At 41.8% G+C, this 24,005-nt stretch overlaps 1 protein-coding gene across 1 annotated transcript in view; it reads right to left on the bottom strand.

The window, feature by feature from the left end:
* Positions 1–1,713: 1,713 nt before the first annotated feature.
* LOC134633673 (thyroid hormone receptor alpha-B) overlaps positions 1,714–24,005 on the bottom strand; it is a 156,484-nt gene continuing 134,192 nt past the window's right edge. The window contains exons 6-11 of the mRNA XM_063482611.1: positions 22,343–22,443; positions 21,339–21,486; positions 20,903–21,108; positions 10,241–10,387; positions 7,642–7,900; positions 1,714–4,680 (exon numbers count right to left, since the gene is read on the bottom strand). Coding sequence (XP_063338681.1) covers positions 4,430–4,680; positions 7,642–7,900; positions 10,241–10,387; positions 20,903–21,108; positions 21,339–21,486; positions 22,343–22,443 — 1,112 coding nt within the window. The 3' untranslated portion in view covers positions 1,714–4,429. The remainder of the gene's footprint in view (positions 4,681–7,641; positions 7,901–10,240; positions 10,388–20,902; positions 21,109–21,338; positions 21,487–22,342; positions 22,444–24,005) is intronic.

Genomic DNA, 24,005 nt, shown 5'->3' with positions numbered 1-24,005 from the left:
AAGGTAGAGGGCACCAAAGCTTGAGGGAAGAGTCCTTTTGTAACTTACACTGATGCGTACACAAGCACATATTATCTCGACATGTACATTTTTTTTAAAATCTATATATGCATCTCTGAACTTTCACATGTGCCTGCAAAATATGACTCCTCCCAAGTTCCTTTGAGTCTTGTGTTGTGTGAGGTATGACAAGATTGTGTTTCAGTTTTTTTGATTTTTTTTTTTGTATTTTCAGTTTATGTTGCATTATTTTTTTTTCTATTTGTTTTTTTCTTTCCTCCAAAGATGTATTTCATTTAAAAAAAGGAACAAAATATATATAAAAAAAGAAATTCCTGGTTTTTTTTTTTTTTTGTTGGTTGTAAATTTCCTCCTGATAATAGGGGACGGACAACTGGACAGACACACGGACAAACAGATCAGTTGGCTTACAAACACAAACTATAGACGTGAAAAAGAAGTGAAATATTTTCTATGTTACACTGCACACATGGTCAAAAAGTGACAACAGCTGTTTTGTTTTTCTTTTACACAGAGCAGTTGAAGGGTCAAAAAAACAAACAAACAGAAATATAAGAAAACAATGATAAAATGAAAAAAAAAATCTCCAATAATTTTGTTCAGGAGTCTTTTTTTTTAAAGTCATCTTTTTTTTCATATTGTTTGACGGATGTAAAATCCTTTTCATATATCTTTTCTTTTCTTAATCTACATCAGACTCATAAGGTAAAAAGCAGCATTATAACCCCTACTGTCACACGCACATACCCAGTCAGCTCACAACAACAAAGGACGTCGATTTCTTTTTCGGTTCTTTTACAAAGATGTGTTGGAATCCCAAACCTGCATCTCAGGAATGCGGGATCTGTCTTCCTGATCCTCACAATCTGAACGTTGGAGGTAATCCTTACAGTGGGAGCTGAGGGAGGACATTTGGGGTCGTCAGCTGGCACGGGAGCGGGGGTTTGCGTGGGGCTGCGTGGGAGGCGAAGGGGACATCTGCCCTTCCTCCCTGTGTTTGACGACATTGTCTCTGCAACCAGCCACATCACCCCCTCTCGCCCATGTCAATGATGGCAGTGAGGGTTGAGGCCCTCAGCTTTTTTTGTTTGTTTGTTTCTTTGTTTCCTGTCCTGTCCTTTCTTCTTCTCTTGCATCCACGCATTCTCACACTCCAGTCTCTCGTCCCTGCTGCTTTGTCGGTCACATTCAATTGGTGGTGCCACTCTAAAAGGGCAGTTATGGCCAGCCTTGTTTCACAAGGCCTGGATCCTGTTTGGTGTGAATGAATCTGGACAAAACTGGGTATGAACTGCTCAGTGGTGACAGCTAGGATGCTTTGGGTAAAGGAGAGGATTTTCAGTGTTCAGAAGAGGGCTTAAAGTGAAATTTGAGTGGGCTCTAGTATGGGACAGTGAGTACTACACGGATAAAGAGAAAGCCCTCCTAGGGAGGGATCTCTGCCCACTGCTTTTGGGCTGTTTTGGTTCTACTGGTGTAATGCTGACAACAGGACAGGTTTAGGGCCGAGCCCACTGCAAGTGCAAAGGCCCCGTTAAACAGAGCAGCTCAGGATACCCATTTGTGGTCAATTTTAATTGAGGAAATTAACCCAAAAAGGAGAGTTTATGGGCTGTTGCATTAGTGCAAAAACTCCCACCAGCCTGGCTGAGTGGGGTCTGTTATCATATTGATGGCGGGGGGGGGGGGGGGGGGGGGGGGGGGGGGGGGGTTTAGACTTGAGCTAGGCTCCAGAAAGGGCAATGTCATGGACTGGACAAGAGGAGGGTAGAAAAGAAAAGAGTGGGGATGGATCTCTAGAGGCGTTCCAGTTCCTCTCCCCTCCCAACTGCACTCAAGCTGAGGGGGTGTGGATAACCCATCCTGTGCATGTGCCCAGTATAAACTACTGCTTGGTATTGGATAGAAAATAGACTAGATTTCTTTCAACCCAGTGAGATTTGGCTTGGCCCCAGAATTGGATTGAACAGAGTGAGCTTTTGAAATCAAATCAAACACTCTTGTATGGTCATTTGGAGGGTAAACTTATCATATCTGCCATGGATGTTTGAGCTGAGATATTACTGCTATAGTAGTGAGCGTTGGGAAGCTAGAAGTGCGGTTGAGTTGCCTGTGAGGAGGCTTCACTCCATCATTTTTTATGTCAAACACACTGCCCATGCATGACAGAAAGCTGAAATTTTCCATGAAAATATTTACCAAGCTCCAGTGGCAGCTATCATAAGTGTAGCATGGTACGTCATCACCACGCAGATGGAAATCGCCCTTTCTTTGCATGCTGATTTGACGGGCGTGGCCACCTTGACTTTTCGGTAACTCCGTGTAATCGTTCCTCTTGCTGCTTTTTGCTTTAATGGGCTGCACATCCCACGCTGTCCTTCGTTGTTTCTGCGAGTCGGTTTCTGTCTTTAGAGAAACTGGTAAATCCAAATTTGAAAAGATGACACTTGGTCCCACTTGATAAAATAAAATAAAAAATTAAAAAAAGAGATAACCCGAATGTTATGGGTACCACTCCCTGGAAGGGAGTAAAACCTTCCAGGGGGATGGCTGGCCCTCCTGTCTTCAGTGGTATTTCATTTGAACCAAGTGACAGCGCTGTGTGTATGTGTGTATTCTGCGAGTGTTTTTGTCTTTCCATGACTACGAGTGTGCACCTACGCAAAAAGCTATGCACATCTGTGTGTCATTCTACACATGCTCCAACTCGAATGGTGTATGTCTGTGTGTAGGCTGTGGGCAGCTGCCCTGTGTCCACAGAGGTGAGGTAGTGCCTGACACCACAGGGGCAGTAATGCTGCCCCAGCCTAGGGGTGTGTCCACTTTGAGGTAAATGGTAGCCTTCTTGGCATTTGCCTGCTCTCAGTGACGCCCATGGTAAAAAAAAAAAAAAATAGAATAAAATAACCAAAAAACTAGAAAAAAACAAAACAAAACAGAAGGCAAATGTGTATGGAAGCCTGGAGGGGCCACACTGGGTTGAGCCCACGAAAAGAGGACTCTGTACAAACCCTGCAGGTTAGGGCTGTATATCAACACTGCCGTGCAGTGCATACAGTAAAATGAGGCATTCACGTTACTCTGAGGTGATGTGTGTTTTCGTGTGTGTGTGAGAGAGTTAAAAAGACAAAAAGAGAGTCAGTGTGTGTACGTGATGAGCCCTGCCGTCTTGCTGGTGTTTGCTGCTATTCAGAACCTCCTCGGAGGTTGGGTGTGGGAGATTTATTTCTGACCTCTGGCTCAGAATCTACAGTCCAGCTTTTACGTTGTAATTCCTCTCTCTGTGCCTGCGCCTTCCTTTTCTCCCGCCTCCCCTCTGAGCATCTCCCTTTCTCCTCCCCCTTCTTTTTCGCTTCCTTCCAATCCTTCAATGCTGTACCTCTTCAGACAGAGAAGGGCTTACTTGTCATTCATAAGATGGTAGGCTGCTGGCACAAGCAGCATAGGCAATGACAAGGCAGGTCTGCTCGTGTGTGTGTGTGCGTAGGTGTGTGTGTGTGTTGTATGTCACAGGAACCGGTCCAATGACAAAAATGAAGGTAGATATGAAGCCATGGTCTGTATGTTTTTCAAAGGTAGAGAACACAATTTCATAAAACTGGAGTAGCCTTATATAAATATAGCACCGGTTTCACAGGGATATGAGAAGAACAAGCTCCAAAAACAGCTGTCATGGCTCAGATTGAGTTGAGTAATTGATAAGTGGCGTGGCTGCTCTGCTTTACTGCCGCCGTTATACACCACGGAAACGTTTACGTCTGCTGAAATTTTTATGTGCAGTGTCTGCTGATTGCGTGCGCCTGCATGACTGTGAGCAACAATATGACACTACTGTCCATACCTTCTGAATCAATGCCTTAACACTTATTCAGAAATAATACTGAGAGGTGCTGGCCAGCTTTGGCGCTGGAAACATGGGCTTCAAGACAAGTGTAAATCTGTGACCGCTACAATAAAACCAAGGAGGGGAAACTGACCCTGCAAAGAGTGCTGCCCTGAAGAACTGAGGTGGAACAGGCTGTGAGTGTGTGTGTGTGTCTGTGTCTCTGTGTGTGTTTGTGTCTTGGCAAATGGCTACAACTCTTACTAGATAAGACATCATGCTCAGACAGAAGGGCCCCCAAACAGATTTTAAAACAGGGGTTGGTATAAGGAGGAGAAAGAGGTGGAGAAGAGGGTGTTCACAAAACAAAATCCTCTGTTTGCTTCACTCTCCTGTTGCTGGTGTGTTGTTTCTGATACTGTTGTTTCCAGTTTTAAAACCACATACTGTGAATGTGATGTCAGAGAAATGCAGATTCCTGCAGAGAGGATTCTCCCTCCATTCTTCCCCCACAAACACGATGGACTAACCCATCTTCTGTTTCGCTTCAACTTTCTCTTCCCTTTGCGTGCCGGCAAGTGTGTCTCACACCTCCTGGTCCTCGAAGACCTCTAAGAAGAGCGGGGGGAAGAGTTCGTTGGGACATTCCACCTTCATGTGAAGGAAGCGACTGGCGTGGCACGCCCCGATCATCCGCAGGTCCGTCACCTTCATCAGAAGCTTCGGCCAGAAGTGGGGAATGTTGTGCTTGCGGTAGTTGATGTAGTGCTCGAACGCCAGCAGGTACGTCTCCTGGCACTTCTCGATCTTGTCCATACAGGTCAGGCCTGAGCGATCTGCACAAAGCAAAGAAGGCGAGCGGGAAGAGGGAGCGCAGATGGCGGTGGGGAGGGGGTTAGAGAAGAAATATGGGAAAAGGATAAAAGAAGGAGAAGGGAAAAGAGAACATATGGACAATGAGTACTACATAGTTGAAGATGTAAAAACTATAAATGTTAGCAATACTAAATAAGATGAGACCTGTTATCAAGCATCATGCCCAAGGTTCTTACTGCAAATAGCATTATATTATCATGGTGCCATTTATAACCATTTAAAACATGCTTCAATAGTCAAATCTTTCTTCACATGCTGTTGAAATATGCATATATAACACTGCAAAGACACAAGATCACATTCACTTTTATTGGCTCAGTCACGCTAGAGTAAAAATAGGACGGCAACATCCTTGTGACTAGTAAAGGCTGGTGGTTATGTGGTGACTGCAATTAATTTTTTTTCTCTTTCGCACTTATGTGGTTGCAACACCTACATAACACTTTTAATCACAATGTGATTGCATAGGGTGCCTGGTGGTATTCAACCTGTCTTCAAACAAACCCAATCTGACTCAGGCTGACTGAAGTCACTCAGAATGGTGAAGGTTAGCAAATAATTGCAGTTGAATTTGCAAATACAGACAAACTGCCAACGAGTCTGCGCCGATGAGCACAATTTTTTTGCAATGCGTCTCTTTTAAATAGGGAATTCAACTTAATTGTCTGCCAGCTGGTTGCAGTCTGGGTATATTCATATATATTATATGGTTCCTGAGTGCTTATGCAATTTTGGCAGCAACTACTTCGCTATTTGTGGAGGAATTTATATTTGAAATCTATGAAATTTTGGCTGGACTCTGAATGTAAGCACGTTGTGTGAATTTCTGTTTAATGTGAATTTATGTGCATACAGAAAGCAATAGATTTGCAGTTGCTGATTTATCACACATAGCTGCTGTATTATCACAAGCAGATTGTTTTTAATGCCAGCTTGACCCCATTCAATCCCAGACTGATAGCAATGAACTCTCTTTCACTGCCATTTTAAGGGCGTCTGGACGCAGCAAAGTCATTCTGAGGAGGTTGGCTGACTGCGAGCGGTCACAGAGTTGATCCTCGTCTTAAAAACAACTGTTTCAAAGACAACAAGGCTGCAAATTCACTGCACACGGCTGCCATAATTTTGATTGTGTTGCAGTCTCCAGTCACTGTTTTAACTAGTGTGACTCTAGCATAAGTGTGGCTACTTAAGCGATGCTAGCACCAGCAGCTTTCGTCCCTTGCAGATTAAAATCCATGTATTTACATGTGGTTACATATTGTTGGTGGCATTGTGCCAGTTTTTTCTCATATAGTTCACAGTGTTTTCTCAAACCAGAGCAACTGCTGGTGTTAAAATGGTAAAAAGACTGCTACTTAGTGTAAGTTTTTTCTCGTACTACTTTTGAGGACTAACTACAAGCTGCATTCACACATTTTTCTCCATCATGCACACTCTGAAGGATGCACCGGGGCATGTATGACCAGGGAAAAAATATGCAGTGAAACATACATGTAGAAGAATGAATGTGATTTTTGAACAAAAATAATAATGATGCTATTAGCTGATGCTAATATGCTAACTCATTTTATATTGTTAACAACTTATGAAAATTGTTGTGCATGAACTTTTTTGTGTTTTGCCCTAAGAATACTGAGGAGGATCGGTCTACGTTCTCCTAATATTTTACAGATAAAAACACAAAAAACAATTGTCGTATTGCACCCTGCAGGGCTTCTTTTTTATCAATTCGTCCCACCATGAAAAGTGTGACATTTCAAGCACAAGTATGTCAAACCGGATCCCCTGCAGCGTGTGGACTGTTCATCTGTTTTTCTTACATCCACTTTATTTTCAGTTCAAAACTCACCCCAGATTTAGAGGTGCATATATGGATTTTTCGCCAGGGGTTTCAACATCCAGGCATCTCCTGGGTCTGCACCCCAGGAAAAATCACAAGCAGACGGGTGTTTCTGTTGCCGACTAAGGACGACAGCAATGTTTCATTGTCTAGTTGACTACTCTCTCTACTCTCTCTCATAGCTGAACACAATGCTACAAGCACACCAGCCAGGCAGGGAGTAGTTCTTGTTTGTCCTAACAGCATTTTAATATTATCTTTCTTTTTCAGTTTTCTTTAATCAGCAAAAAAACCCTTTAAATTATTTACATTCCTTCATCTATCCAATTTATTCCATTTATCCAGTTCAGGGACACGGGGGCACTGCAGCCTATTCCAGCTGTCATAGAGCTAAAGACTGGGTAGGCCCTGAAAGGTTGCCAGTCTATCACAGGGCCAACACATAGAGATAGACAACCATTCACACTCACACCTATGGCCAGTTTAGAAGTACTTCAACCATGCATGTTTTAGGAATGTGGGAGAAGGCGGGAATATCACTCAACAAAATGGAAAGAAATGACCACATAGATACCAGCACCTTCTTGCTGTGAGGTGATGGTGCTAACCATGGGGCAGCAGCACCAAATATATATTATTTATGTATATTTGCCATATTTTAAATACTTGGTGGATGCACTGAGAGACGAGGGCATCCCCTCTTTTTTGCATCCTACTATTTGAAAAAACTGCACATGTGCGCATGTACGTAACAAATGTTCTAAAATAAATAAACCAAGACCAGAGACATGCAAAGACTTATTCATCACATTTAAAATGAGCTCCCAACACTGAATATGCATGTGGACATTTATCTTCAGACTATAATTAGATTTTGATTCAAAATAGGCTACATTGTATGATATGTAGAGTAGCGAGTAATGATGTCTTTGTATTGCAACTGCAAGGCCATAGGAGACTAAAAATTTGCATTTAAATTGCACTGAATTCAAACTGATATATCACTAATAACACGTGCAACAAGTCTAGAGACTGCTACGTAGCTTTAAATATGTGGAATAAAGGTTTTAGCAATAACCTGAGCTCATGAGAAGCACGGCTTGCAAGAGCGCCACTTCCGTGTCGTCAAGGTTGAACTGTGCCAGGCTCTTGCCCAAATCAAAGATGGCGTCCGACACCACGCCCAGCCCGCCGTTCTTCAGTTGCTCCCGCTTCACAGCCATCTCCCCACTGAGCGTCAGCGTCTCGCTGTCCGGGTCGTAGCGCATGGCTGCGCGCAAGGACATGATCTCCATGCAGCAGCCCTTCAACAGGATGATCTGGTCTTCACAAGGCAGCTGGTGAATGAAAAACACGTTCGTTTTCATTTCCGAGCAAACATATTGTCATATTCTCAAAAACAAAGCAAGTAAGTAAGGAAAGTTTATCTATGAAGCGCTTTTCACAGACAAGCGGTCACGCGAAAGGCTAAAAATAAACGTGAACATTAAGTGCAAAAAAAACAAAACGATTTAACAGGTAGTTTTAAAATAAATAAATAATCATTCAATAAAAGATACCACTATATTTTACATGCTGTCTATACTGAGTCACTTTAATGTCATCTGAAAGTTGATGTCCTTGTATGTTTTTACTAAATTTATTAACCCATTTTTACTATATTTTATTTAGTTTACTGTATTTCAGAGAGCTGTTTTCCTTTATAAACCATTTTACTGTATAATATCCATCCATCCGCTCATTATCTGGATCTAAAAGCTGGGGCAGCAGTCTGAGTAGAGATGCCCAGACCTCCTTTTCACCAGCTCTTCTTCCAGAAACACCAGAAGCCATCTGAGATGTATATTCCCTGCAGTGAGCCCTGGGTTTGCCCGGGGCCAACATTCCAGCTGAACATGCCAAAAACACCTCAACAAGGAGGTGTTCAGGAGGCGTCCTAATCAGGTGCTCCAACCACTTCAACTAGCTCCTTTCAATGTGGAGGAATAGTGGCTCTAATCTGAGTCCATCCCATTACTGAGCTCCTCAGCCAATCTGGATCCCAGACACCCTTCAGTGGAAACTCAATTAAGCTGCTTGTATCAGCAATCTCATTTTATGGCCGATATCAACGGGTCGTAATAATAAATAACTACAAAAATGAAGCAAGCTAACAAAAAAATGCCAGTGTCTTCTGCAGCATTATTTCAAACACTGGCATCTGTATACATCCACGGTTTCACAGCCGGTAAACCTGTAAACCTGCCATCCACAAACTGAATCTTTGACACCAATTTTTTATTTAATTCAGTAAGTTTCATAAAAAAATGAGAAATATCTGCCCTTCAGATGATTGCCTTAGTGCTCACACATTAGATATGACTCAGCTGTGTTGCTACCTTCCCACATCTTCGCCATTATCCAAGTGTCAATAAAGCAGTACAGCAAATAATGGCAGAGAGAATTTAGGTAAAGAGGATACTAAATAATAAATGAGAGCGAGGAAGGCAGAGAGACGTGCTAAAGAGGAAGGGATGGGAGGAAGAGAAATATGAAGATGGGCTGAAAATAGGCGTACTTTTTCCCCCCACTGATGAACACAGATTATGACTAATACACCCTGATTTACATGGATATTAGAAACTCTGGGTTAAAACCTGTTCAATTAAATCTGCAGCCTCTGATGTGCTGAATTAATCATACCTTGATGTAAGCTTGTTTCTTTCCTCGTTGCTCTTGACTGCAGAGCAGATTAATTGACATTCACTGGCTTGATTTGTCTTGTAGATTTCTAACTAGGGGGCAGGCTTAAAGTAAATGCCTAATAATGCAGTTAGTACTGCATCAATTTGTCAAAAAGCAACAGATTAATTTTTTCTGGCTAAATGAATGCTGGCTCTGTTTCTGTGGATTCTTATTAGTAATTTACTGCAGAGCCACGAACAGATCGCTTGTAAGCTAAACAAGTTCCCTCCCTCTGCCTCTTTAATCAGATTAAAATGGCTTCTTTCATAATAAAATATGTTACAATGTGAGAAGAAGATAGCAAATTAAACATTGCTGATTATCTGCTTGTGTCTGGAATATTCAAACTTTAAATTTATTATAGCTAAACCTCCAGCTCTGGGAGCACTATGAGGAGTTTATTCATGCTCAGACAATGACTTGATTAGTAGTATCCATCATGATAGCCATGCTTGTATAATAATTATACAATGCATTAAAATATGCTGATTAAAAAATAAAAAAGCGACATTTTCATAAACTCTAATAGATCACAGTAAAGACTTTTTCCTCTTCTGTAATTCATCACGCAGAAGAGTCACAGTAATACTGCTCTGTCACTACAGCTGTCCCACTAGACAACAGTTCTGATCCACCCTGATAATTATCCAATCACCCGAGGTCTCATTACAAGCAGCGCAGAAGGGAAACATGATTACGTGCTGCTAAGTGAGGCAGGCCAAACAGGAGCAGGAATGCTTCACTAATTGTCAGAAACAAAGGCCGGTTTATTTTGCAAACACTGCGATTGCTTGAGGAAATATGTAAATGATCAGCACTTTCCTTGTGTGCTGGGCTTTTCTGGTAAACTGAAGCAGTCTTGGTTTAGCTGTGGTAAATGAACAGTTTTGCCAATTTTTGTGTTAATTCTGGCCTTCCCCTGTGCTCTTCAGGTCAAATTAACCGCCACTCACCTCAGAGAACATGGGCAGTTTTTTGGCAAAGTCAACAACACGGGTGATGGCGGGAGTGATGATCTTGGTGAACTCGCTGAAGGCCTCCAGGTCCACCTTGTCTCCGTCTGATGTTGGAGCGACTGGAGACTGGCCGATTTTCTCTGGCTAAATGGGGAAATAAATGTGGGCGGTTGATTAGTGCACAGAGGAAAAGTTAAATTAGATATTAGTAAAGCAGAAAAGAATAAAAACTGTTTCATCCATATATGATGAACCTAGTTTACAGCTCTGCAGAGTGAAGCCCAGGCTTCTAATGCCCAAGCAGGGGGGTGAAAGTCCAACTGCAAGCCAGCCCTGAGGGTCCCTCGATCTTTGACCTCAGTAAACACTTTCATGAATATTTATGAGTTCAGTCGCTGGATTAACACTTATGTGCAACAAAATGCTGATTTTGTAAATTATGAGTCAGAAACAAGGATAAAGTAGGGCTTAATAAACAATGCACAATGTCACGATTGCTACCTACATCTTTTAAATGCAGTCAAAAGACTGAACTGACTGAACTGCGGGCCAGTTGCATTGTTTCAAATGCTTATAGTCAACATTAAAAACAACCATGCTCAGTGTTGTCCAAAGCCTATAATATCCTAAGTATTCAGTGGACAGTAGTTCAGTGCTTCTGTACCAATCATGGAAACCAGTATGACTTAAGACAGGGGTGTCCAACTCCAGGCCCCAAGGGCCGGTGTCCTGCAGGTTTTAGATATCACCCTGGGTCAGCACATCTGAATCAAATGATTAGTTCATTACCAGGCCTTTGGAGAACTTCAAGACATGTTGAGGAGGTAATTTAGCCATTTAAATCAGCTGTGATGGATCAAGGATGCATCTAAAACCTGCAGGACACCGGCCCTTGAGGCCTGGAGTTGGACACCCCTGACTTAAGAGGACACTGAGGAGGCCTGTGCAGGTGAGACTTTGGAACGCACCCCTCATGTCTCTTTGACATTAAAGTGATGTCATTCATCAGCTTGTGCAGATAGTTTAAAGCATGATCCTACACAAAATTACAAAATAAATCGAATGGAAATGTGCTGAGGATATCGAGCGCTCACAGTCAGCTGTCCTAGTCTGTGATCCACTTCTTGACTTAGAGAAAGAATCCCTCCTGTTTGTCTCCATGTTTGCCTCTGCAGTCTAAGACAGATATTTTTGCACTTTTATAACTGTGGCTACATTTGTCTATGTGTACTACACATAGCCTTTTTTTTAATAGCAAAGTGATTCGAGCCAACTCCCAGTCACAGCTGCTTGCCTTTCCAGTTCGTACAGTGTGTTGTTGTAGTTGAGCACCTCAGACAAAGTAGTAAATATTATGGCCTTTTTATGGGATTTCTTTAAGGTGTTTCAGAATACAACATTTTTCTAAATGGTTTGTCTGCCACAAAGTGCTGCAAATCAAAGAACAGTTTTTCAGAGGACAGTGGATTGTCCTTGGAGAAAGGATGGGGACAACACTTACTTAAAGGGAGACCGCCGATCACTAATATATATGTTTACAGAGTTGTTTGAATTGATGTTATGACTATGAAAAATATTGTTTCCCGCTCCAGTAAATAAAGCATGTGTCAGGGACAGAGTCATTTATTCAGACTTTGCTCCGGCTATAAATGGGATGAGATAAAAGTAGAGGAATAATCACCTCGAACAAAGAGTCATCAATCATGATGCAGAGGAAGAAGGATTGCGTAAATCAGTGCAAACACAGCCAGTTCTCTGCTGTGAGGCTGAAAGCTGGGCAATTATGGAAAATTTAAATAGTTGTTATAATAACTTTGATGGACTGCAACTCTTGTCGTGCAAGAGCCAAAACAAAACATTGCTTTTGTTGGTGGAGGTCAGCGGCCATTTTTCACGTCAGTATTGGGAAAACAGCTGTCGGGAGAGAGACGGGCAGATCTCTTGGGTTTAGCTCTGTGTCACGATTCACAACTGACACAGATGACAATGTAATATAGTCTTTATCTCAATCCATCCAGGATTAGTATTACCGGGAGACTTAATGTGATTTGGAAATGATCCCATCATGTCACTGTTCTGTGTGATGAATTTGTATGGCATAAGCAAAGTTTCACTCAAATTTTCTACCATCATCCGCAGACTTGATTACAAATATTCATTGGGAAAAATGTCGCTCAGCTCACGCTGCCATTGATCCTATCCATCTGATCATCCTTTGGGATTTTGCTTCTGATGGATTTCAGCCTGCACATTCTGTAAACTGTTCATCATGCTGTGTGGCAACGTGAGAGTCATGAAATTGCACACAAATGCTGCTCCAAGCTTTGCTGACGCAAACTCCTCTACTCAAATTCTCAAGCAGAAAAAGAGGCAGCAGAAAAACAAAAAACTTGGAAAGAAAAGAGCTCAAATCGCAGACGCTGACTCTCACTGGTCCTCTGGCAAAATATCTTATGTAATCCGCAGTGAAGTTTGCACAGGCACAAAAATACAATCGTTGCGGATTACTACACTTCACTAGTTAATACTAGTATAGGGTAAAAAGGTGAGTGCACAGACAGCGTAAAAAGAAGATGTTCTTTTCGATAGCCACCTGGAGGAGACCCAGGAGGCTGAAGACTTTGGGAAAACGTCCCTCAGCTCCTTTTCTCAATGATCTTATGTGCTTGGTCACTTGTTTCGGATCAAAATAAACCCAACATGAAGTTCATTTTAAAAGTGTATTGGTTTTTCTGTGTGAATGTGGCCTTAACGGACTTCATTTCTAAGCTAACATCAGCTGGTGTCCCTCACTCTTAATGCTGGGGACAAAAGAGAAGCACTTAAAGAAAGCAAGCAGGCTTTAGATCTGCTAAAAAATACAAATCTACTGTGCAATATTTGCAGCCTGTGCAGAAACCACCCAACATGATGGCAGCAGCAACAGACAGAGTTGGGATGGTCTTCTCTTCTTTGAACCAATACATCTGTAAAGGCAACGCTCCACAGATCCCATTGTCACTACCCGACTTCATGGGTACAATTTTATTTACACAAGAACACTTTTAAACACTTTAATTTCTCATTCAGACTTACCGACCTTTTAAATTAAACATGACAAAGTAGACTTGATAGTTTGCCAAGTGCGTATTATGGAGGGGTGGCAATTACATATCTTTAAATTAAAAGCGATTCAGTAAAGCTCGCCTAATCAGTAAAATGCAAATGCAGCCTTCAGTTCTTTGAATAAAGTTAATGCAGCATTGTTCTGCTCTGGCAGTGATACAGTTCACAATTTTTAAGAATCCGCTCAATAGCATTTGTTTCGTGTATCTAGTTTGCAGGACTATTTTCCAAGTTTTAACCTAGCTATATGTGTATTTGATTCATTCCTTACAGAGTCCACAACTGCCTAACTGTTCTGGATCAGTCAATTGTGTGTTAACACAATGCTACAGTCTTCCCAGTAGCTGTTCATCCCAAGGTCAGATGCGTGGTGTGCAATGCTCAAAGAAATTGCAAAAAACAAAAACAAAAAAAAAACAATCTGAAAATAAACAAATAAACAACAACAAGGATGCTAAATGTTAAAGTTGATGACAGGACAATTAAAAAAAGACTTAGAGGAAGTTCCAGGAGAAAGCCTCCTCTCTGTAAAAAGGATACAGCTGCAAGTCTGCAGAGCTGCATGTAAAGAAAACACAAGACTTCTATGAGACCAAAAAGTTGATGTCTGGTCATTATGCACAGCGCCACAATTGGTGAAAACCAAATACAGCATAACAGCACAAACCCCTCAAACCAACTGTCAGGGTGGTGGAGGAGGCCTGTTTTGCAACCACAAGACCTTCAGTAACTGAGTCGACCGTAGATTACTCTTGTATACCAAAAAGAGGTATACAAGAGTCAAGGCAGGTAGAGCTTGACCCAAACTAAGTCATGCTATATGACAATGATCACAAGCGCAGCAGCAAATCCAAAACAGAATGACTGAAAAAGGAAAGACTCAAGTGTTTAAACCGACTGTAATGCTGCAACAGAGCTCTGCATAAACAAATGCCTGCAAACCTCAATGAACTAAAGCAACATTGTAAAGAAGATTGGGCCAAAATTCCTCCACATGGATATGAGACTGAAAAAGTCACACAGAAAATTCTAACTTCAAGTTATTCTTAAACTTTCACAGCCCTGCATAGAGGCCTGTGAAAACGTTCTTTTTCACATGACTGCAGCTGGTGAATTGGTATTGCCATAGAGCCGTTCATGCACAATGAATGTATGGGTATTAATTAGTATTTGTAAATAGTTTCCTCTTCTCTGGCCTATGCAATGCTCATATGTGCTTTCTAATGGACTCGTGTGATTTTCTTGCAACTGTTATTGTTTATTTACTGCATAGCCATCTGGGTGACACTGAGGAAAAGCACTCAGCTGTACCCGCAGAGCTGGCAAGGGATGATGTGTTTGTTTGCTGCTGTACAGACTAGTTAGTCAGGGAGCCGAAGCAGGCTTTTTAATAAGTGTTAAGCTCTCCTTGAACTGCACATTGAAAAGGAAAAGGCCCAGAATGTGTCCCAAAGGAAGCCAAAAGATATTTAGACTTGAAGATGAGCAGCATTGCACTCAGGGAATTTGCTCATTAAGAGGAGAAAACAGTAAAAACTTTTTGCTGCAGTGTCATCCTGACCTTTTATTTTATCAGATGCATTAGGTCTGCAAAAAGTTTGCTCCTGCAGAGCTGGAGAAGATAAATTGGGTTCACTGTTGTGAAACAGTGAACATGTGTGTGGTTAAAATGCATTACTAATGAATAAATTATCACCAATCACAGAAATGTGATGGAACATTGATAGTGAAATTGCCACAACATGCTGAATTGTTATCAGTGCCAATCACTCAGAAGCGACTTTGCAAGGTGCAAAAATGTTTACATATACAATGTCACATATCATTTGCATATCAGTGCTTTAAATACACAGTAGAGTAAAATGAACTGCATGGCATGATCGTAAGAGCACCTCATGAGTACAGGTTAAAAAACTGCTGTTTTTAACTCTGGATATCTCTGTTCAACCAAAACCATATGGCCACCATGCATGAATCACATATGTCTCTGTTTCTCATTGCCTGGTTGTAGCACAACTAAGTAGCTGGGGAGAGCTTTTCAAGGCCTTTTAATGTTTTTGAGAGCAACAGCTTAAAGGTCAGAAGTTCAGGACCAATAAGGGAAAAAAAGGAGGTTTGTGTGAGATGAAGTGCCGCCGTGACGATTTATACTTCACTTCTCCCGCCTAACAAACTGAATAGAAAACTTGGAGCAAGCAGTGTACATTGACCTTTAGTAGCTGGGAAGTAGAAGGAAGTAGGATAGCTCGCCATCCCGCCTGTTAGTAAATATGAGTGAATAATTTTGCATTCATGCTTCACAAATTTGTATGATCACATATATTGTAGTTCTATCTTTGAGAACTATCTGAATATTGAGGAAAAAGCCTTTTGAATACACATGGAATCAATCTTATCCTACTGCATTGGAAAGCTGCAGACCACCAGTGTGCTGACATTCCTTTCTTTGAGACGGGGTTGTTGACGTCGACGAGACGTTACACCTAGTCTGCAGCTCGTTTTATGGATACATTAATATGTAGGTGTGCACAAACAAAACTTCTCATGCATTTTCTGCAGACTGCGTTGCACTGTGAATGAAAAAGATTTGCTATTACTTTTAATAGAAATGCTATCAGACAATTAGGAATGCTATGACCTTTGGACCGATGTAGAGACCCACACAGGCACAGCTGCCGCACACAGCTGAACTGAATCTTCTCTCATCAACGCCGTTTCCAGATGCCAGACCAAAGCGTGTGAGAGAGAACACTGTGTTACAAGTCAGAGCAGTGTGTTCCCCTCCATAAGGCCAAATGATTCAATGGGCTAGATATGTTAGTTGGTCTTAGCAACGATGAAAAATCTGAAACATCACGCCCCGCATTATCTCTGAAATGGTTTCATTCACAAGCAGTCAACACTGCCACAATGTGCTGTGGGTGATGCCACGGGACAAACAAACAAAGCACACAAAACTAAAAATGGAAACAGAGTGACTCATGTTTCACTTCTTGGTCTAAAAATTAGATTAAGTGTAATGATAGCAGATGTTTTCTTATTATCCTTTATAGTCTGTAAAGCCTCAGCCACACAGACCTAGAGAGCAGTCAGCAGCCCAATGGGAACCCCTGGTCAGTAGGGAAAAATGTGTTTTCCTCAACTGGTTGGATTCTGTAGGCTGCTGCTGTCACTGGCTGAAATTTGTTGCACTTAGGCTAAGGCACCAAAAATATACTTTGAATTTCTCTGGTTGCTAGAACCAGTGGTCACCTGTAATTTACATAGAAAGTATGTTAAATACCCAACAAGTGCTAGAGGAAGCAGACCAGAAGTCGTGCCTTACTGCTGAAACAAACACATTTAATCTGAAGGTGAATGCTCTCTGCGCTTCACACTATTAACAGTTTCACTACCCCTACCAAAGAGTTAGCAAGTGCTTGTAGACAAGTCGCCATCTTTTACGCAAGCTACAAGCCACTGTGGCAGTCTGCTAGCGACCAAATTGATCGTAATAAGGTTTTCGGGGTAGCACCATACACTTCTTTGAGACCAACTTCACCTACCAACTGCCGGCAACCTCTTGCGAAGCAGTTGGAGAATACATGTTTTTGCCTGGAGACTGAAGGTTGCCAGCAGGTTGCTATCCAGTGTCTAGGCCTGTGTGAATTACACCTAAGGACCACCTCTCTCAAGCACTTTGTTACTTTTTTTTTAATTAAAAAAGTAAAAAAGTCTCCTATAAAGTGATTCATGCATGAGATGCATTAGAATTAAAATTTCCACTTTAGGCTGCATTGTGTTGAGATTATTGCCTGCCATGGTCTTAAAGTTCCTATATTTGAACAAAGGGACTTTTAACACCATACAGATGAGTGTGGTGAGTTCATGCTTAAAATGTGTATTGGCATCCACACGACAGTTTAACTTTCCCCTGTGCTTATAAAGGTTTAAGTCAGCTATACAGAACAAAACCATTTTTAGTATCAGGCAGTTATTTCTGCTTTAGAATTTGCCATTTTCACTTAAGAGTCTACCACTACTGATCGCTACAGTAGTCAGCCTCAATCGGCCACCAGAGGAAATTGAACTATTTACATATTTTCAATTTGTTCGTGTGGGTTGCAGCTGGTTTCCACACATATATGCGAGGTACTCATGTATCCCCCCCCATATTCTTTATTTGTTCTGTGCCTGTATCTGATCTGTACCTGATATATGCAGCGTAACAATGAAACTAGCGTTCCAACATACTGAATTTCTTCTCTTCTCTCAGGAAAACACTGCAGTCTAAGTGAGGAGGGTCATCCCTGAGTGCATCAGGCATCATTTGCATGCTGAAGTACAGTGTGTGAGAAGCAGTGTCATTGCTGCTGTTTTAAAGTAGTAGTCCCCATAGGGCAGAATGGGCTCATCCTGGTTGGCTTAGCATTTAAATTGAGATATTCAGGGTTAAGTGACTCCAGCTCCCCGTTAGTGTGTGAATGCTGTGTGAAATGGAACAGTTTATCCTTTAGAGGAACCAAGCTCAGGGTTACTGTGCTGAGCTTTAAATTCTGCTTGGTGCAAGACCTGTCCGTAACATAAAGCGCTTTAATTTTAAATATGTTTAACCCTAATTTTAACACCAACTCTGACCTTCCACCTGCTCACTGTAGCCTTCAACCAAGTCATGAGTCATGAGGAAGTGGCGACAGGACAAAGCTATGCAGCTATGTGAGTCCCATAAGGCCCCATCTTCTCATCACATCCATCCACTGCCTTCTGCAATATGCAGACCACAAATGCTTTGAAACCCTCTCCACCTCAGTGGGATAGAATTTTTTAAATACAGCACCTTGATTTGGACGTGACATATCATCTCATTCTGCTGCGAAGCTGTTGACAGGCACTTAAAACTGTGTAAGTATCTCCGATAAGCCTGAGCCAAAACATAAGGTCAGAGTCTGTGTTTATGCGTGACAGGGGAGCTTGATACAGACGGGGACACCCAGACGGGGCTGTCCAGGATGAATCTGAGCACTAACACATGCAGGAGAGCAGTGTGTGAGAGAGCCACACACATACACACACACAATGCCTGCCAACTTGCAGATGAGCGCTAATGACTGAGGATTTGCCTTGGCTGAGATAAGAAAGGATCTTACGGAAAGCAGATGGGCAAAACAGAAAGGAAAGCGAGGGGAGACGCCGAGGGACAGTGAGAGAGAAAACAAAGAAATGAAGACGAGCGTGAGATTTAAGTGGAAACGAAAAGTCGAGGTGCAAATGAAAACTATGAGGAGAATTATGTCTGTGTTAAGAACCCAGAAGATTTGAATGAATAAAACTCACAACTCTGGAGTGAACTGAGGAATAAAGGCACAGACGAGGTGAGAAAAATAGAAAAAGACCGGGGAATACACAGCGATAAAGACATGTGAGTGACTGCATGTTTGTTTGAAAACACTAAAACAGAGCTACAGAATTTTATTGTGTGAAATAGATTGTGGTGGTTGTGTTTATTGGGTATTTTCATGCAAAAACAACCTATATTTAGTGCTTTAAACAGATTTAAAATGACCTTAATGTGACTTAAACTTGTGTCGGCTGTAATGGCTCTCTTCCACAGTGGCCTTTCTATTCTTCTCCCCTCACCCTGCCCCTCCCTGAGCCTGGCTCTGTCAGAGGTTTCTTCCTGTTAAAAAGGAGTTTTTCCTCCCTAATGTTGCCAAGTGCTTGCTCATAGCGGTAGACTGAATATTTCAGTTTCACTGTATTACTGTAGTGTCTTCACCTTATTATCTAAAGCGACTTGAGGTCACTGTTGTTGTGATTTTTATACACAAAGCTGAATTGAACTGAATTCATCCAAAGGAACTTGTTAGAGTACTCTAAGTGCAGTTATTATTGATGTGTTCCCTGCAACAACCCCCACCGGTGAAAGAAGGAGATGACTTGAAAGAAATATTATAACATTACTCAGGTGGGAATGCTTCTGTCAGGAGTGGTTCTCTTTTTATTTCTGCAATGGGTATTTTTTACTCCCAAAATATGAATATAAATTAAAAGTTCATATAAGCCTCAGATCTTTTGGGGTAAATGTAATTATCTCTGCCACTGTCAAACACACATATTCACACATGCACAGAGAGCTTCTCTGGTTCTGTGTATGCAGGCAGGTTAATAAATATAGAAGTTAATAAATATGGGTGTGATGGCTCCTATAAAAGCTTGGGTATCTTTGAAATCATCCATTACTTTGAGACCAAAACAATCGCAAAAAGGTTTTTGGCGTAGTGCTTTCTGATTTCACCCAGTGACGACTAGTAACATCCAGTAACTATGAGTGTAAGTGGTTGCTGGACTTTGCTGGCAGTTGCTGTGAGACTGACAGCTAAAACCCCAGTGAACAGGTCTAGAGACTGGTTGGTGAGACCCCGGCAACCTCCGAGTATTCCATAAATGGAACACTGATGAGAATTGTTTGCTGCTGCTAGGTGAAATTTGTTGCAAAGGTGTGTATAGTGCTGCACTTTGAGCCTCCTTGTGACTGCTCTGGTTGCTAGCAGACTGCCACAGTCACTCATAGTTTACATGAAAGACAATGCCTTGTCTATAAGAACTCGCCAACTACTCGCTAAGTGGTTATGAAAGTGCGAAAATTTGACACAAATCAGAAGTGCAGATTGTTTGCCTTCAAAAGAAAGAGAATTTTCAAAATAAAAGACCCACTGATAACCTGCTTCTGATGTCTCTCACCGGTATTCCTGATGTTAAGAGTTCTCAGATAAATTTTGCAAATCAAGTAATGCAAAAAAACCAAACAAAACAAAAAACAAAGAAAACTTTTTAAAGGAGCAATTTTATGCTGTTAAAAGGCTGCTGTAATCCTTTGTTCCTTGCCCCACAGTTTCTGTATGTGGGCAGCTACTATGGCTCCTTTATAGTGAAAGACAATGAATTGTACTTTTGCCACTGCGTATATCTGTAGCTCAGCTCGCTGGATTTCAGAGAGGACAACCTTTACATCACGCCGTAATCACCTTGAACTTACAAGTGAAACTGACACAAACAACATCAATAAGTGTCTGTGATCTACACGGAGCTCCACCTCAGTCGCTGCAAGCTAATCACAGTCCCCCAACACTGTTTGTGAAGCCCACTGAGGAGGGCAATTAAGCCAGCTTCAAAACAGCAATGGCTAGGTTTTAGTTTGGCTAAGGCTGTCATTCTGAGTAAAATTAATGAGCTTGTTCCTGTTTATGTTGTCGGAGAAGAAGCTTTTTTCTAAGGTAATGGTGAAACCTAACAAGCTACTTTTTTCAGTAGATAATCTTGTAATGTAAGAAGTCGCCTTAAATTGCTCTAAAGAAATGACAGCAATGAAAAATCCCAGCTGAGGTAACCCTAAGCTATCACTTAAATATGCTGGAAAAACAGTGTGGCAGCAATGTAGAAAAGAAAATGCTTTAATCATATGCAAATACTGTGGTTATCTCCTCTATAAGTTTTCTCTAGTAAAAGAATAATGGTAACTATAGAAAGTGAACACAATCACAGTTGGCTGTGTATCACTGTGCTGTAGCTTCTCACCAGGAATTTGCGCTTCTGCTTCCACTGTGCGCCCTGAGCATTGGTGTGACGATGGGCCTCCGTCACCAAGCGGATCAGCTCCCACTCGGCCCCCGTGGGCTCCGGACGGGTCTGGAGGGATTTTACCATCTCCTCCTTCTTACGCCGCTCCCTGTTCTCCTCAATCAGGCGCCGTTTAGCCACCCGCTTTGAGTCATCCAGTACCACTGGAGGGAAAAGGAGGTGGGAAAAGGAGGAGGAAGAAATGAGAAAAAAAAGGCAGGCACACTGTTTGTATATCGCCTGAAATTTGTTTGCATATATATAAAGTTGCAGCTCCAGCTGTTAAATATTAGGTCCCTGTGCTGTTTAGTCTTACTACCTCTTGAATCTTTATTAAAAAATAAACAAGTGACATCAATTCATTTTTGTCTTATATTTTTGTGCGTGCACTCACAGTCCATGGCCATGCCCACAGCAATGCACTTCTTGAAGCGGCACAGCTGGCACTGGTTGCGGGTGATCTTGTCAATGATGCAGCAACCATCGTACTTACAGGAGTAGCTCGGGTGGAGGTTCTTTTGAATGGTCCTACGAAAAAAACCCTGGAGGTAGACAGAGCAGGCAGACGTGGATGTGAGAGAGACAGTCAGTGACACAGACAGAGAAATACGAGCACAGTAAAAGCCCTGAAAACATTTTGCTTCCAGCCGCAGCTGCTGCTGGCGGGAAGGGAGACATTTTAATTATCGCTGCTACGTCTTTACTGTGAAATTTATGTGTTTAATGCAAAATTTGATTAAACGTATTGTCAGCCCCACTTGCTACTAAATCTGAGGCAATTTCTGTGAAAGCTACGCAACGGCCCAACGGTCTACACACAAGACAAACAAACTGTAGATGGAAATGTGAAAGGAGATTTAATATTATGCTTGTATTATTAGATCTAAAGCTTTCTTTTGACAGGCGTAGATACTTCTACATACTGAATGGAAGTGAGCATGAAATATTTACCATAAATCAGATTTATTTGAAAAAAACAAAAGGAAAAAAAGCCCCCCCCCCCCCCCCCCCCCCCCCCCATTGCTGCCCAATAACTGAGACATCAAATACATCATTGCCAGTAACGCTCAATCCCAATCCCTTCAGTGACGCCTAAATATAAAATGATCAACAAACACATGAGCAAAAGGAAGCAAAGCAGTCTGATCACACAGCACACTGACAGCGAGGAAGACAAATGACACACGGCTCAGAGATGAAGTGACAGCAATATGTGTATGACCTTGGTGCATGGCTGTTCACTATAAAGAGTGTGTGTGTCCACGGCTGTGAGTCACATATGTACGCGTGTGTGTCTTGGGACTTGACCTCGAAGGCATTAAATTAAGTTTTCCTGCAGCCATTATGCGGGTTATGAACCTGCTGTGTGCTTCTCTGGGTTTGTGTGTGTGCGTGTACCTTGCAGCCCTCGCAGGTAATGCAGCGGTAGTGGTAACCTGTGGCCTTGTCGCCACACACCACACATGGCTCATCCTTTTCGAGGTAGCTGGGAATGTACCCTGAAAGAGAAAGAACCAATGAAAAGACAGATCATGTGTTTCTCACTGATGCTTTCGGCGAGCATCTATACAACAATTACATCCTACCAGGGCAGAAGTACTTCATCATCATCGTCCTTACCTTTTAGTGCTACTGTACATCACTTTGAATTCAAACCTCTGAATAAAATGTGATGCCTGAATAAGAAATCCTGATAGAAAAAACAGTTTCTATGAAGGGGGTGTTTCTTCACATCATTTAACCTGCAGGGTAACACAGTCAGTACCTTTCTAATAGGGGCAAGTGCTAATAATTCAAATCGGGCCACTAGACTATACCCACACAGTTTCTGTGGTGAACAGTACCGCTACGCAGCCTGTGGCACCTTTAAGGTGGACAATGTGAGTAGGGCTGGGCTATATCATACCGTTCACGGTAATACCGGTGTAATTTTGGGCAACGATAGGAAAATGAAATATCACGATAGAATATGGGTAAAACGCACATGCGCAGTGCCTATGTTTACATACGCACATGGCGGCGACGCAGAATGAGAAGAGCGAAAGTATCGTTAAATGAAACGGATGAACCAGAATTGTTTTGTAAAAATGCTGCAACTTCAGTGGTGTGGAACTGGTTTAGCTTTCGTCCGTCAGATACACAACAAAGCACTATTTTTGGTAGTGCATGCTAGCGGGCCGTCGTTATTACCGTGTTGTTTGGAAAATACGGCGCTCGAAAATCTGTCAAATGTTTTAGTACGACTTTGCTAAACTACGAACCCGCACCGCTTGATGGATTGTCGGAGCATTACGGCTATCGTAGGCAGGCGCCTCGCGGAGTGATACGTACTGTGCTTCAACATAATATTACCGTATTGTGTGTGTATAACCTCTTTTTAAGTTTTGTGGATATTACACATGGTTATGCTGAGGATATGTCGGCCAATTTCCACTGGAAATACCTTTTGGTTAAACTGTCAGCAAGGAATTTGCACTGTTACATTTTTATATAACTTTAATGCACATAAAAAACAGCTGCCTGTTTAAGTGAAAATACATTGATGGGGTTTTTTGCACTAAGTTGTGGAGTTGTAAAGTATTTTGTCTAGTGTCAATTATATCGTCAGTTATATCGTTATCGCAAATTTTCAAATGTATATCGTGATAAATATTTTTGGTCATATCGCCCTGCTCTAAATGTGAGTTCACTTTCCAGCATCATATTTTTAGTTTTAGACTTTACTAGACTAGTTTTGCATGATTCACATAATAAAAAAAACAAAGTTACTTATGTTACGGTGACCTTTGAAGCCAAACGGTTTTAGCTCTCGTCTCTTTAAAGCTCCCCTCTTAGTAAACTGTAATGGTTTAACCTTTCTACAGCCATGCAGACGAGCGCATCAGTGCACTGTGACACTGCTGTGTGGTTACAGAGGCAGCAGAGCTCACAATCAACCCCACTTATCCTCTGGTGCTACAGTAAATGTGGCCGGAGTTGAAATATTTCTTTTTACACTGGCATATGATGATGCTCTGAGAAGAGCATGTAAGAAGTGAACCCCCATTTGTAATTAGTTTTT

The sequence above is a fragment of the Pelmatolapia mariae genome, linkage group LG8 (genome assembly GCF_036321145.2).
Source record: "Pelmatolapia mariae isolate MD_Pm_ZW linkage group LG8, Pm_UMD_F_2, whole genome shotgun sequence".
Taxonomy (NCBI): Eukaryota; Metazoa; Chordata; class Actinopteri; order Cichliformes; family Cichlidae; genus Pelmatolapia; species Pelmatolapia mariae.
Note: the sequence above shows the minus strand (reverse complement) of the source record. Positions and strands in the feature narration are given on the sequence as shown.